The 14912-nt window shown below is 54.9% G+C and overlaps 1 protein-coding gene across 5 annotated transcripts in view; it reads right to left on the bottom strand.

Annotated features, from left to right (window-relative positions):
• The window catches only part of PHACTR3 (phosphatase and actin regulator 3), a 236223-nt gene that overhangs the window by 66216 nt on the left and 155095 nt on the right, over positions 1-14912 (bottom strand). For 3 of the 5 annotated variants that reach the window (XM_085002521.1, XM_005673064.4, XM_085002523.1), the window contains 3 exons: positions 8393-8605; positions 6936-7110; positions 5865-6112 (listed from right to left, as the gene is read on the bottom strand). In XM_085002521.1, the coding sequence (XP_084858647.1) occupies positions 5865-6112; positions 6936-7110; positions 8393-8605 (636 nt within the window). 5 annotated transcript variants of the gene reach the window in all.

The raw sequence follows: 14912 nt of genomic DNA, 5'->3' as shown, positions 1-14912 counted from the left end.
ATGAAGGTCCTGGAGTTCCCGCCATGGCTCAGCGGACACGAATCTGACGAGGATCCATGAGGACTCAGTTCGACCCCTGGCCTCATTCAGTGGGGCAAGGATCCCGCGTTGCTGTGGCTGTGGTAGAGGCCGGCAGCTACAGCTCCAATTTGACCCCTAGCCTAGGAACCTCCGTATGCCGTGGGTGCAGCCCTAAAAAGACAAAAAAAAAAAAAAAAAAAAAAAAAAAAAAAAAAAAAAAAGAGAGAGAGAGAGAGAGAAAGTTTTAAAAGAGTAAATCGAGGGAGTTTCTGTTGTGGTGCAGCAGGAACAAATCCAATGAGGAACCATGAGGTTGTGGGTTTGACCCCTGGCCTTGCTCAGTGGGTTAAGGATCCAGTGTTGCCGTGAGCTGTGGTGTACGTCACAGACACGGCTCAGATCTGGCGTTGCTGTGGCTCTGGCGTAGTTCTGATTAGACCCCTAGTTTGGGAACCTCCAGATGCTGCAGGTGCGGCCCCAAAAAGACAAAAGACAAAAAAGTAAAAAATGAAAAAAGAGTAAATCGTAAGAGTTCTCATCCCTAGGAAAAAATAATTTTTCTATTTCTTTGAAAATCAAAATACCAGGTGTATCTATATGAGATGATAAATTTTTACTGTACTTACTGTGGTCATGATTTGAGGATACTACCTAAGTGAAAAACATTATGCTGTATACCTTAAATTTACAGTGTTATGTCTTGATTATATCTCAGTGAAACCGGCAGAAAAAAAAGGAAAAAAACCAGACGGGTTATCCAGCCATGTGGTGGCATGGCAGGAACACAAATGCCTAGTCCTGAGGGAAGGAAAGCCCCCTACCTACTGGATGGTTCCAAGTGTGACCCTTTAGAAAAGGCAAAACTACAGAGACAGTAAGAAGATCAGTGGTTGCCAGGGGTTGGGGTGACGAATGGGGTGACAGGCAGAGCCCAGGGGACTGCTAAGACCCGGAAAATTCTCTCTCTGACACTATACAAGGATGGACACCTCCTTATACATTTGTCCAAACACACAGACCCTCCAACACCGAGAATAAACCCTAATGTCAGTTATGAGCTTTGGGTGACGCTGTGTCCAGGCTTTGCAGTTGCGGGGCCAGGGGATGTCTGTATTGAGTCTTAATTTGCTATGGACTTAAATTGCTCTGAAAAACAAAATCTTGTAAAGAATCACCTTTGATGGACTTGAGAAGGTCCCCAGTGTCCTGTTTCTTCCTGGCGCTGACCACGCATGCCCACAAAGGTGCCCTATGTGCTGGCAGGTACTGAGCACGCATATTGGGGGAGTGTGTGTGCACACGGCAAGCCGGGGCAGCCAGCTCGAGGCGGAAACACACGGCCTGTGACGCTGTATTGATCAAGACATTGTCTTTGCCCTGCATGGAAATCCACTGTCAGCCCTAGACTGAAACAAATACATTTGTCACTGCAACAGGATCCTACAGGACAAGCTTCCAGCCGATGCCAGGGCAGATCTGCCTTGGGTGGGGCTTCCATCAGCTCCAGAAATCACACCCTAAAGTAGCTGCTGCTTCTAGAGAATTCAGGGTAATGAGATGCTAACGAAAACGTCCTGGGGGGTTCGTGATGGATGGGACACCACCTGCAAAGGCTCCGGGGACAGTGAGTTATGAGGATAAATAAATAAGAAACACCAGTGCAGTTTCTAAGATTGACAACTGATGAAGCTGCTGCCGGGCGTGTTTCTACTTCTTTTATTTGTAGGTCGCACCCCAGCGATCTACAAATAAGGTGTCATCCGCCATGGTGGGAGGGGGTCTGAACTCGAGAAAAGCCAAGAAAAACGGATCTGTGCTACTCTCCTACCGGGCAAAATACTTGTATGGGCTTTTCCCACTATGACTGGTTTTCCCCCTAAAGTGAGATCTGTACGCTTTCTCCAGAACCAGCGCGTTTTCTCCTCCAAGCATTTTGTTCCAGAAATTCACAACTTGGAGGGAGTTCCGGACACTTATGAGAATGTGATAAAAGCAAAGACCTCAGTTTCTACTTGGGGTTCCAGGGGTTTGGGGCCCCCAGACCCTGCACCCTGGCCTCAGCTGCAGTTGGCAGGGGCCAGGCCGGGGGTATCGGGACTCGATCTCCAGACCCGCCTGACTGTGCAGTGGGCCGGGCGCTCCACAGGATGATCTTAGGGCTGGTTGTGAGCCCTTGACCTTGACCTTGACCCCAGAGGCTGGTACGCAAGGAAGGCCCAGGAGGAGAGGTGGCTTTGCTGGGGTTTGCAAATACCATAAGCACAGCCCAGCGCCGTCCAGGGGAGCCAGGGCAGGGCCACAACAGCGAGTTTCTAGAATGAGTTCTACTCTCCTGCTCCTGTCACTGTCGTCAAACTCCAGGTTTTAGGAGACAAATAACAAGAGATGCGTGTTTGGCCCACACCCTGGGAGACATCATATGCTGCTCCTCCATCTGAGGCCACAATCACCCCTCCTTTAATCCCCCGGGGACGCCCAGTCTTTCCTAACTGACCTTTATTGTACACGTAGCAGCACTGAAGCGGGGACTGCAGACAAAGCGGGAGCTGCCTGGTGAAGCCCCTGACCTCAGGGGCGTCTCAGGGGATGCAACGAGAGGGAGGGGCTGCAGAGCCGTGTGAGGGGGGCGTCACTCGCTTAGGCCTGTTGGCTTCTCGGAGGAGGCGGTGTTTTAAACACGGTGCAGCCACACACACCTCTTCCTGGGTGGGCACGAGAGCCCAGTGGTGGGTGGACTGTGGTTGGTGTGTGTAAGGAGCACAGAGGGCCCATGGCTGGGTCCCAAGGAGCTTGGAAGGAGATAAGCCTGGGTGACAGGGACAGGCCACCCAGGTCCTGGTGGGAAGTGGCGTTTCAGCCTTCAGGAAGCCGCTGGAGGGACACAAGCGAGGGGTGGCGTCTGGAGGGAGGGGCTACAACAGGGGCCTTGGTGGTGGCAGGGGGCCCGTGGGAGGCTGACTCTGGGCAGGAGAGGATGGAGCAGAGGAGAAATGGCCAGATTTCCCTGAGGAAGAGCCGTCTGTGCGTCAGGTGCAAAGCCAAGAGAGGGGTGAGGTGGCCCGGGGCCCAGAGGGTCAGGGCCCTTGTTCACAAGGACAATTTGGTTTTGGAAGCAAAGATCAAGAGCTCAGAGCCAGAGACCTCAGGTCAGCGACACCTCTGAGACCCCAGGTGGACATGCTGCGTCTATGGGGTGACACCTTGGAGCACGTGGGCTGGGGGACCTCACCAGGGACCCATCAGATTGGCAGACAGAATCACAGCCATTATATTATCCAGAAGCTACTTCCTGACTCTTCCTTAGAACCAGGCACTGTGTGGACGAAAGGCCACCGTCCCCCATCTGGACAGCCGTCAAACACACATGTCAGATGATCCATCATCAAATAATTGATGGTTTAGAGGGAGACGGACAACAGAGAAATAATAACAAAAATCAGGGTGAAATTGCGACTGCGTCGAGCTCTGAGGGATGGTTGATCTGATCTCTGAGGAGGGAGCGAGGCAGGGGACCTACCCAGGCTGCAGGGACAGAGCAGGGCACCTTCCCATGGGAGCTCCCGCTGAGGCAGTGGACTGGCCCTGCTGCCGAGGACCCAGGGATGGGGCTGGGGGGCCATGAAAGGCCCCAGGGGTGACCTTGGCTCAACAAGAGGAACATGGTACACCATCAGGAGTGACAGGGGAGAGAGAAGAGTGACCCCAAAGAGTGCACTGGGAACCTGGGAAAGTACCTTCTTTGAGGAAAAAAAAAAAAAAGATGTAATTTGCTTTTGCAGATGTAATTAAGATAAGGAACTCAAAATGAGGATCATGCGGGATTATGCGGATGGGCCCTAAACCCAGTGAGAGTGTCCTTATTAGCAAGAGGACAGGGACAGCAATGTGAAGAGGGCAGCAGGGACGTAGCCTCAAGGCAAGGACCACCTGCAGCCACAGCAGCTGGAAGAGGCAGGAAGGACCCTCCCCTAGAGCTGGAGGGAGCGCAGTCTGGCGGGTAGAGGCCAAACACCCTGCAAGGCTCAGGGCAGCCCCACGGCAGAGAACCCTCCAGCCCTCAGCATCACTGGTCCCGATGTTTAGGCACCTGCTCCAGCCCGAGATCCCTGCCTCCACCAGCCACTCTCAGGTGTGTCCCACGCCACCTGTCCTGCAGGAGGCTGATGGGTGTTTAAGGGAAAGCCCCGGGGCCAGATAAGTTTGGGGAACACACAGGCTTCAGAAGCCTCTTCCTAGATGTCCAGGGCTTCTTGGCCAATGACTGGCTTGGCGTTTCTGCCATGAAGACCTGCAACCGAGCAGAGCCCTGTGGGGCTCCTGGGCACACAAGTCTTTCTGTGTCCCTCGTTTCTTGTTTTTAGGGAATAAGCCTCAGCCTCCGTGACCTTCCCTGAGTTCCAAAGGGCAGTTGCTCTTCAGGGAAGGGAGGGGATGCAGAGACCAGGGAGGAGCCGTCAGAGACAAGAGCGCAGCCTTGGGGCAGGTCCTGGTGTCTCCTCAAGGAATATAGATAACAGTACCTTTGAGCCTTTCTGCAGAACGAAACCCCAGCCCCACAATGGAAGAACTACGTGATGAAGCATCTTCATTCCCGGAAGGAGGAGAACCACCAGAACCAGTCCTGGGGCCACTAAACACCAGCTTTGAAAGACAAGGCAAGCTTGCCTCAACGTGATCCTTACGTGTGGCCCTATTTTCCACGCCCCAAACTATAAAACCACCTCCTAACCCCCTCCAACGGGGGCACAATCTATAAGGCTAATGCTATGGCCCCTTTTCCTGGCAAAGCAATAAAGTTACCTTTTTCACCTTCACCCAAAGCTCTGTCTCTGCGTTTCTATTTGGCACCGGCAGACAGAGGCTGAATTTCAGCAACAGACCCAGTTGGAAGCACTGTCACCTGCTCTTCCAGAAGAGCTTCACCAGACCAGGGCGGGAAAGGCCCAGACGTATGCAAGGTCCCGGGCAGGGTGACAGCCAAGGTCAGTGTCTAATCCGGGGGTCCCGGTCTGCCCACCTGGGCACAGTGCCCACTGCCTGTGCCCCCGTCATACCAGCCAGGGCAGGGTCAATGCCATCCCCTTCCCCACCTGGCACGAGCAGCAGGCAAGTTCCCCAGAGCCTCCACCCAGACCTCTGCCCAATGTGGTGATGGTCACCACGAGATGCTTCTAGGAACCCCTCGCTCGGGGACAATCACCACCCCCCGCCACAAGGCTTTATGGCCACATCCGTCCTTGACCTTTGCAAGGGATGCAGCTCAGCACAGCCCACACCAGGGCTGAGTTCCTTTTACATTCATCACGGGGGGTCTACAACGCTCTGCCTCCCTGAGCCCCAGGTCCTCACGGGTAGGGCAGAGCAATCCCTCTGATCTTGAGGACACTGTGAGGACAGACCAGGCCTCTAACGGCCTCGTGCAGATGTGGCCCCGAGCAAAGCAGACACAGCAGGTTTGTGTATTTCTGAGATGGCCACTGGCATCGGCCCCACCTCATCTCCCTCTATGAGCATCTTTGGCCACATCTTCCAACACTGGCCATCTCAGGGCCCCCCCTGCCACCATCTGATACGTCATCCCCACGCCACGATGTCTTAGTCGATAGCTGAGCCACTTTTGTTGGTTCGAACACACATGAAAATATGCAATGATCAGAATAAAACCAGCTCCCTCGGTCCCTGGCTAATTGTGCCCTGTGCCCGCCTGCTGATGCCCTGTTCACGGACAGAGAGGGTGTCCCTCCACCCACCCCCCCACATGCTAGCTACAGAAGCACCCCCTCGACGTGGGCGTGGTGCCTCCGGCGAGAAGTTCCCACGGCCGGGATCCGCCCTGCACTCACCGGAGACGATGGAGTCGTTCAGCGCCTCTTCGTCCTGATACAAAAGCAGGTCGTCCTTGAGCTCGGAATTCATCAGCAAGTTCTCCTTGTTCTCCTCGGACTCCTTGGCGGCGGCCCGCTTGACGTCGGAGGCCCCATCGAAGCTCCAAGCCTCCTCCCGCTCCTTGCCCCGCTCCACACTGGACGTCCTGGACAGCCGGACATCCACACGCTTCTTCGGGGACCCTTTACTGTCCCGTCCTTGGAAACTGAATCAGAAAGGCAGGTCACATTGTCAGTGGTCCAGCTTCCCCAGGCAACCGTGCGGAGTTGACTCGGGGGCTTATATCAGGTTTATAGCAGGGGCCGCAGAGACAGCTCCCAAGTAGGTACAGCCGGTACACTGGGCTAGAAGCTCCAGAGGAGCACACGGCTTGGAGGCCAAGGCAAATGGCACTGAGAACATGCTGTCTTGAATGGCAGACGGGTATGGAATAAAATCCACCAACACTTAGTGCAGCAAACGCTCAGAGCCAGGATTTCCTAAGAACTGAACAGGGCTTTTATTTGAGCAATATTTTGCCAAGCCGCACATGTGTTGCATTATCTGTTTGGCCCTCCAAGGACTCACCTGTCCTCAGGGCTGTGAGGCACAGGAGATGAGGACTTAGAGGCAGCATCACAGCAGGCTTACCTGTGCTCCTGCCTGATGCAAACCCAAAGCCGGCAGAGTCCGGGGACAACGCGACATCTACAACTCCCTCACTATTGGCTCCCTCAGGAGGCTCCCACCTGACCCCGGATGGTCCAGGGGACACGTGGGTTTTGTGGCTTGTCCTCACAGTGCACTCCTCCCAGCTGACCCCACCTGGAATGTGGCAGCCGAGACCAGCTACAGACCAGCTGCTGAGTCCGGTACAAGATGAAAACGTGAGCTTCTTGCTCAAAAACTGAGAATTTCAAGACTGTGACTGCACAGCATTAAGCCCACCCAGAGCGGGCACCCCCATAACTGCATAGGTGACCCCCACGAGGCTGGGCCCCAGTGGGAATTTGGGCACACAGGACCCCCTGCCAGGAGAGGGGCCTCACCTGTCCTGGCGGTGCTTGGTGGCCAGCGCCCTATGCAGCTCCTCGATCACGCGGCTGGGGGGCAGCGGCCGGTGGACGGTGGGGAGATGCGGAGACCCCGTGGGCGTGGAAAGCTGTCCTCGGAGCGGAGGGTCAGTATTCTTCCCGCCAGAGCCTTGGAAGAGCGTGGCCTGGCCTGGGGTGGGAGAAGGACAAACACGAGCATAAGTCTTGAGTTCCTGCTGTGGCAGAGTGGGTTAAGAATCAAACTGCAGCAGATCAGGTGGCTGTAGAGGCAAGGGTTCAATCAATGGCCCAGCACAGTGGGTTCAAGGATCTGGTGTTGCCCAACTATGGCTCCGATTTAATCCCTGGCCTGGGAATGTCCATATATCCTGCTGGGAATGAGGCCATAAAATAAAATAACTTTATAAAAAAGAATATAAGTCTTTGGAAGCAGGGAAGTGGGGCTTTGCTGAAAGATAGGAGCCCGTAAGCAAAGAGAATGCAGGGCTCGTGGCCAGGTGAGCCCACTCACACACCCCTGTGATGCTGCACGAGGCCTCCTTGTCCCCAGAGCCGGAGAAGGGGTCCAGCCATGAGCAGTTCCGATCCGTCCTCGTGACCCCTGAGCTGCAGACATTAGTACCCACAGCTCCCTGCAAGGTCTCAGGCGCCTGAAGCCCTCCTTCCCATTTCTCTGCTACGAACTTGGCTCCCCGAAGCCACAAGTCCTCCAGAGGCCTGGCCCAGCCTGGACCACAGGGGCCCCTCTGCTTCCTCATTCACGTCTGCCTCCCACCCTGTGCCTTGCCCAGCAGGAGCTTTCTGACCATGGCTCTCCCATCCCCCTTCAGACAAGGTCTGGGCTAATGATGACAAGGCCCAGGGGCCCGCAGGCCACCCCTTAAACATATGTAATATGTTTAATATTTAAATATGTTTTGATATATTTTAAATGTGGCCACACATTTTCATTTAAGTATTAAATATCATGCAGGCCCAGCAAAGCAAGTCTGCAAGTGGGATTTGGGTGGAGAGTGGGGTGAGGAAGCTCTCGGGCTGGGGGCCGCTCGGCTGTCTCCGATGGGGGGCCCCAGGGAGACTCAGCCTGTGGCCTCTGTCCCCTTGGGCCCCAGTTAAGCCCAAGTGAGGGGCTTTCTCCTTCTCTGCTGCCACCTAGCGTCCACTTGCCGAAGCAAACCTTTCCCCCCTAAGAAAATTAAATCAATCACAAAAAATATCTCAGCTCTAAGCGATCCAGGCCAAAGTCCAAAGCTCATGACCCGCCTGTCCCCTCGCACTCCTAGTTCAGTCCCCAGACCAGTGGGTGACGCGTCAGAAAATCCCCCTGATGTCCTTAGGTTCCTGGACCCAGAGGGGCAGGTGTGAGTCTGAAGTCCTGGTCACAGGCCCAGCAGGGCTGGTGGGAGGCACGGATGGATGGAGGGCAGGAAGGGGGATGCAGGCGGACCCACCTGGGGTGCTTCTTGAGGCTGTGGAGCCTGCCTTGGGTGGCGGGGTGGGCAGCAGCGGAGGGCTGGGAAGCTGGCCCATGGATCTGTCCAGGGGTCTGGGAGGACTGTCCAGGGCATCGGGCCCAGCTAAGGCTTGAGACGGCTCGTCCATGGCAGGTGGGCGGCTGCCGGCGGCGTCTGCTTCGTCACCTCTGGATGCTGATGACGTCTTGGCTGGTTCAAAGGCAAGAGAGTTGAGACACGCTTGGGGTGGGTGTGAGGACTGCAAGGGCCTTGGTTGGGTGGGGTTGTTATTGCAGAGCTGAGTACAGGGGGTGGCCTGGCCCATGGACATGACACTTGTGAATTCCGCTGTCAACAGATACATCAGAAGCAGAGAGAGGACGACGGAGGCGGAAGGGGGAGGGAGGTGCGTCAGTGGAGGGGATTCTGTCCCTTTTCCACTCAACAGGTGTCACTGAAGCTCCCACCTCACCTGGGCAGCTGGTCACAAACACAGGCTTTGGAATCAGACTCCAATTGGTCCCTGAGCTCACCCTGGGACCTTGGATAAGTTACTAAACTCCTGTGTCACCATTTGTCACGGATGACGTCAGGCGAACAAGAGTCCCTCACAGGATGGCTGGGAGGTTTAACTAAGAAGTGACAATGAGGAGTTCCTATCGCAGTGCAGCGGAAACCAACCTGACTAGGAACCATGAAGTTGGAGGTTCGATCCCTGGCCTCGCTCAGGGGGTTAAGGATCCGGCATTGCCGTGGCTGTGGTGTAGGTTGCAGACACTCCTTGGATCCCGTGTTGCTGTGGCTGTGGTGTAGGCTGGCAGCTGTAGCTCCAATTAGACCCGGAATAGACCCCTAGCCTAGGAACTTCCATATGCCATGGGTGTAGCCCTAAAAAGACAAAAAAAAAAAAAAAAAAAAAAAGAAGAAGAAGAAGAAGAAGCAACCATGAGATGTGTGCCTGGCATGTCGCAGACCCTCAAGTTGGGCAGCTATTGACTTTACACGCCTGCTTTTCAACATCACTGCCCCAGGCGAGCAAGACAGGTGAGTGGCAGGGGAGGAGCAGGGAGGTTCAGCTTTGAGCCCCCCGAGCCCCGTCCCCTCGCCTGGTGCAGGCTCATCTAGAACAGTGCCTCCACCTCCTGGGGCACTGCTCCACCCCCACTTCAGCCTGTCACCTGCGCCTTCTCCCAGCCCATCAGCCCTCTCCTTTCCCCTTCTCTCTTTATCCAGCTCAAGTTCCACCATCCACCGCAGCAACAACCACCTCACCGGTACCCCCAAGTCCTCTGCCCCACTGGGAAAGTCCCACCTCTGGATGAAGCCTCCATCTGCCAGTCCCTGCCGAGGCACAGTGCTGCAGAAGAAAGTGACACAGAAGCCCCCGTCCTGGCCATCCCAGGACCACACCCTCAGGGCCCTGGGCTCTGCTCCATCCTGCAGCCACTCTGCGTCAAACCCTCTTCTGTCCCTTTCCTTCCATGGATGCAAAGGAAAATACATCCATGGCTCTTCTCTGTCCAGCTTCTCACTCCCCCTCCCAGGCCACCTCACCTCCAGCTTTACAGGGAAACTGGGCTGGGGGCAGGGGCGGGGGGCCTCAGACACAAACCTATGGGCCCCAACACACCCTTCCTTCCACCCTGACGCAAAAAGAGGGGTGGCCTCCCATCCTCACCTTGGGACCCCAGCCTTCCTGCCCTCTTGGAGCAGCCCCAGGTGCCTGGCCCTGGCAAGGCCCTGGCCCCACTTAATCTCATTTTATCTTTGCAACCACCCAAGGGGAAGATACCAACAACCCCTAGGAACAGCCTGACAGGTTCATCCATCAGTCAGGGAACTCGGCTGGTGCCTGACCAAAGAGATGGCGCTGTCCGTGGTGCTGACTGAGGCCACCCGCTCCCGGTCCTACCAAGCTTGGGAGAAGGACGCCTGCACGTCCCGAGGGTCCCAGGGCTCATCACCATTTCTGTGATTCCATCATCCACGTTGGAAGTTCAAGACCTCTCAGGCCAGGTCCTCTCCCTCGTGATACTCATGGAAATGCAGCCCTTGCCTTCAAAGGGCTCCTCCCAAATCCCGATGAAAAGGATCTAAGAAACGCCCCCTGCCCGCCCACGGCAGATGGCAGGTCTCAGTCTAAGCTGAGAACAGGCATGAGAGTGGGCTCCTTACTCTTCTGTCCAGCAAAGACACGCACCCGGAAACACTCTGGTTTTATTATTATTACTCCTACGAGTAATAATAAAACCGTCCTCAGAAGGGTTACTTGTTCATAGGAATTTTTCAAAGACCCCTAGACTCTAAGACTATTGTTATGGCCTATGAACTGCAACCTGTAACTTCTAAGAGTCCACCACTGAGACTTGGTTAATACGTTTTGCACAAATGATAACATTAAAGCAAACATTTGGTGCTTCCAGGTAAAAGCGGTTGTGTGGTTTCCTTGTGCGTATGCAGAGGCTCTTTTTCTCCATGTGGGCACCTGTCCTGTGACTCTGTTGGCTCCCGGTTCCTGCAAATCAGTGCCAGGCAGTGGACCCCGACCCTTCAGAGGCCACGCTCCCAGACCCAGGCCCTCAGCAGCCAAGCCTGCAGCCAGAAGCACCAGGCACAGGGCCGGCGTGAGCTCGCAGTGCTCAGGACAGGCTCAGTATCCCTCCCCTGGGCATCAGTAGGTCCCCAATGTCAAGGTTTTGGGGGGAAGGCTGGCACAGGAATGGCCCGCTGACACACCCGTCTCCCACCTCCACCCATCCTTTTCCTCTGTGATGACTGACTCATTTCTAGACAAGCGCCTTAGTCTCCACCTCTGTGAGGCCCGGTTTCCTCATCTACACAAATATTTGGGTAACATGCCCGATTCTGCCCATTCCAAGGCAGGGAGATTGATGGAGGCCACGGAGGGGAGGTCTGGACTCTTCGGCACTTTGCACATTATCCTCAGGGCTAAGAGCTGTGGTTTGAAGCATGGATGCACTTTCCTCTCCTTCCAGATAAATCTCTGCCTATACGATACGTAGCAGCAAGCCTGGGCTCTATCTGCCAGATGCCAGTGTGACCACCAAAACGGTCTCCAGCTACTGCCCCTGGGGGGCAGAATGCCCATGGCCGAGAGCCCCTGCTTGAGGCAGACACTACTTAGATTTCCGTGGGGATGCTTTGCGGTGTCTGCTTGGCAAGGGAGGCCCACGGTGAGACGCGCAGCTGTGACACAGGCTCTTGGAACAAGTCTGGGACCTGCTACCCCGGAAACCCAGACAGGCCAGTTGCTCCCACTGGGCCTTGGTCTCCCCCCATGGACCTGGGAGTCTGGACAAAGTGGGCAGTGTTTGAACTGGGCTCTTACAGGCAAAGAATTCTCTGGCCCCAAATATCAATACTGCCAAGGCCGAGAACCCTTGACCTAAGATGAAAGAAAAATGCATCCATGTTCCAAAAGACTGCCTTTTTCCCTGGCAAGGTGCCTATAACTGTCCAAAGGGCTGAATAGTTCCACGCGAAGGGTGAACAGGGAGACAGGGCAGCCGTGGATCCGCGTTCCCACACCTGCGTCAGCCAGGGCTGGTCCACTTGGCTCTGTGGCAGTAAAGTCCCTCCATCTGTCCAGGCCAGTACCTTCCTCTAGTGCTTCTGGAAACCACATCCCCCGGTACCCCTACCACTCCTGCTCAGCCCCTCTCAGGCTCCCGCTGGGCCGCCCCAGGACCCGCCCTTGGTGCTCCTCCCCATTGGCTCACTCTCTCATTTAATTCTCTCATCCAATTCTCTCATCCAGTCAGTCCTCTGGCTTCAGAACCAATCCCATCTCTGTCGACCCTTGACCCTTCCTCAGAACTCCAGACACATCCATCACTGGCCACTTTGACACTTCCGTCAGGAGGTCAAATAATCAAAATAAAACACATGCAAACGCATCTCTTGATTTCCCATGAGAAAGCCCTCCCCAGTTCCTCTTCTCTCTCACTTCTCCATCCATCCATCCGTCCATCCATTCATCCATCCATCCACAAGGGTCCCTGAACAATTATGGGGTCCAGGCACCCTTCCAGGAGCTGTGGACATGGCTTTGACCAAGACAGAACCCCACTGTCACCAGACTTTCTACATGGTCCCCCATCCCCTCAGCGGTCCAGCCAGACTGGACCCCATGCTCCATTCCCCTCCTGCCCTCTCCACCTCAGACCTGACTCTTGGATCTAATGCATAGATAAATCCTGGGCACTCTGCCTCCAAAATATTTCTCAGAAATACCGTCCTTTTGCCTGTTCTCCCAGTGTCAGCTGCCACAGCCTCCCCTGGACCTCAGCAAGGCCTTCAAGCTCTTCCCCTTCTGCCCATGATGCCCTAAGTCCACTCTAAATGAGGGGATGGCAAACTTTTCCTGTAAAGGGCTTTGGCATTGCAGGTTATAAGGTCCCTGCTTGATGCAGAAAACTCTGGAAGGGCTGGCCAAGCCAGCCAACTCCACTGGCTTTGCACCAAAGTGGATGTGTGGCCACGTCTCACCCTCAGTGCTGCCCAGTAGCCCTGACATGATGGAGATGTGTCCTCTCTGCTCTTTAGGGGCAGCCACTAGCCACACTGGCCAAGGAGCACCTGGAAAGTGGCTGGTGCAAGTGGGGAGCTGGATTTTTCATTTTATTTAGTCTTCATTCATTCAAATCTCCATGCAGGTAGTGGACAGGGCAACTCTGGGTTTGAGCCTGAGTTGGTGGTCACAGCCACACCCCTTCAACCAGAGAGATGGCAGGGTAAGCTTCTAACAGCCCCATGGCAGCCCCCCCACCAACCAGCCCCAGGTGGAGTGTGGAGGCCCTACCCTCTGCTCTGAGAGCCCCAGGACCCAGGAACTCACATCAGACCCCTCCTCCAATGCCCCTCCTCCAAACCCACACACTGACCCCTCACACCCCAACCTGTCTGAGGGGTCCCTGGTCTGGGAACCTGGTGTTTCCATTTCTTTCTTATCTACATCTTCCTCCACATCTCACGCGAGTGCCATGTGACGGTGCAGCTGCCTTTGCATTTCAGAATCTTGTCAAAACTGAAATGCTAACATCTGTTAAAAGTCTCAAGTGCTATGTCAAATTTTATTTTAACGCTGAAGAAGCCAGAGTCAGCTTTGTGGTGCTCCAACATTTAGGATCCCTCGGGGTTGTCCTGTCCTGCCCTGGCCAGCAGAGGTCGCTGCTCATCAACTGAGCTCCCAGCCAGCCAAGGCCTTTCCTGCTGGGGTGTAGTGCTGGGTGGGCTCGCCTTAACACCCAGTGACCACCCACTGGACACATTCTGAGACCCAGAGAGACCAGCCTGGAGGAGGGAGCTGGTGGGCTGGAGGTGCCGTGGTCAGTGTCATCCCACCCCAGGGACACCCCCAAGTCCTTGATCTCATGGATGGCTGGCCCTGGATGATTCCTGCAAGGAGGTTCCACAGCTCAGAGCCCAGCAGGTGCCCACAGCCAAATCCCAGGTGTAGGTGGGACCAGCACAGACCCTGGACATTGGTCAAGTGTGGCACCAGCTGGGAGGCAGAGGCTGGGGGCAAGGAGGGGGCCATCTCTGCATGGTCCCCAGGCTTACGGTGCCAACACACTTGAGCTGGTCATACAGACACAGGTGGGCTGGGTCTGACCTGTAGCCTGCAATTTGCTAACCATCTTCAAGACTGCAGAAACAAGCCACATTCCAGAGCATTCCAGAAGCAGAGAAAAGCTTGGCTCTAGTTTGGGCTGTAGAGTGTTAAAGTTAAGAACAAATCCCAGCTTTACCGCTTATATGCTCTGTGGCTTCGGGCAAGTGACTTAACCTCTCTGGGCTCCTGCTTTCTCATCTCAAAACAAAAGCAAAACCCAAAGCAGGGCTAAGATAATATTGCATACGGAGAACATGCTCACTGAAGGCCACTTTTCCTTTTAATGAGAACACTCTTGGGAAGCCCAGAGCTCAGCCTCTGCCCGACAGACACCCTGAACGGGATCCTGTCCCACTTAACATCAAAACAACAAACCCTCCTGGGCTTTTTAGGGCAAGTTCTGTGGTTGATGCCACACCAAGAGGACAAAACCAGCAAGCACCCCAAACACAAATCACCCCAAAGTCAACCCAAATCACTGAATGCAAACAGAGGATCAAAGAAAACCATGGTCATAGTCTGACCACGTTTCCTACCGAGATGTTTGCCATCATTAGATATAACACGGAAACGGATCTGACTAATAACCATGAGGCTGAAGGTTCGATCCCTGGCCTTGCTCAGTGGGTTAAGGATCCAATGTTGCCGTGAGCTGTGGTCAGGGTCGCACACATAGCTCAGATGCAGCATTGCTGTGGCTGTGGTGTAGGCTGGCGGCTACAGCTCTGATTTGACCCCTAGCCTGGGAACCTCCATATGCCTTGGGTGTGGCCCTAAAAAGCAAAAGCTAAAAACAAAACCCCACTCCACAGTGTGGGGCGCCCGGAAGCAGCAGCCCAGTGCAGCACAGGGGTTGGCTCCTAGAGCCAGGCTCTTTCCTGC

Source organism: Sus scrofa, chromosome 17 (genome assembly GCF_054392235.1).
Source record: "Sus scrofa isolate SSC_HxYL_T2T_F1_AM1 chromosome 17, Sscrofa_HxYL_maternal_Yorkshire_Landrace_v2.0, whole genome shotgun sequence".
In the NCBI taxonomy this organism is placed as follows: domain Eukaryota; kingdom Metazoa; phylum Chordata; class Mammalia; order Artiodactyla; family Suidae; genus Sus; species Sus scrofa.
This window is presented reverse-complemented; position numbering and strand designations above follow the sequence as displayed.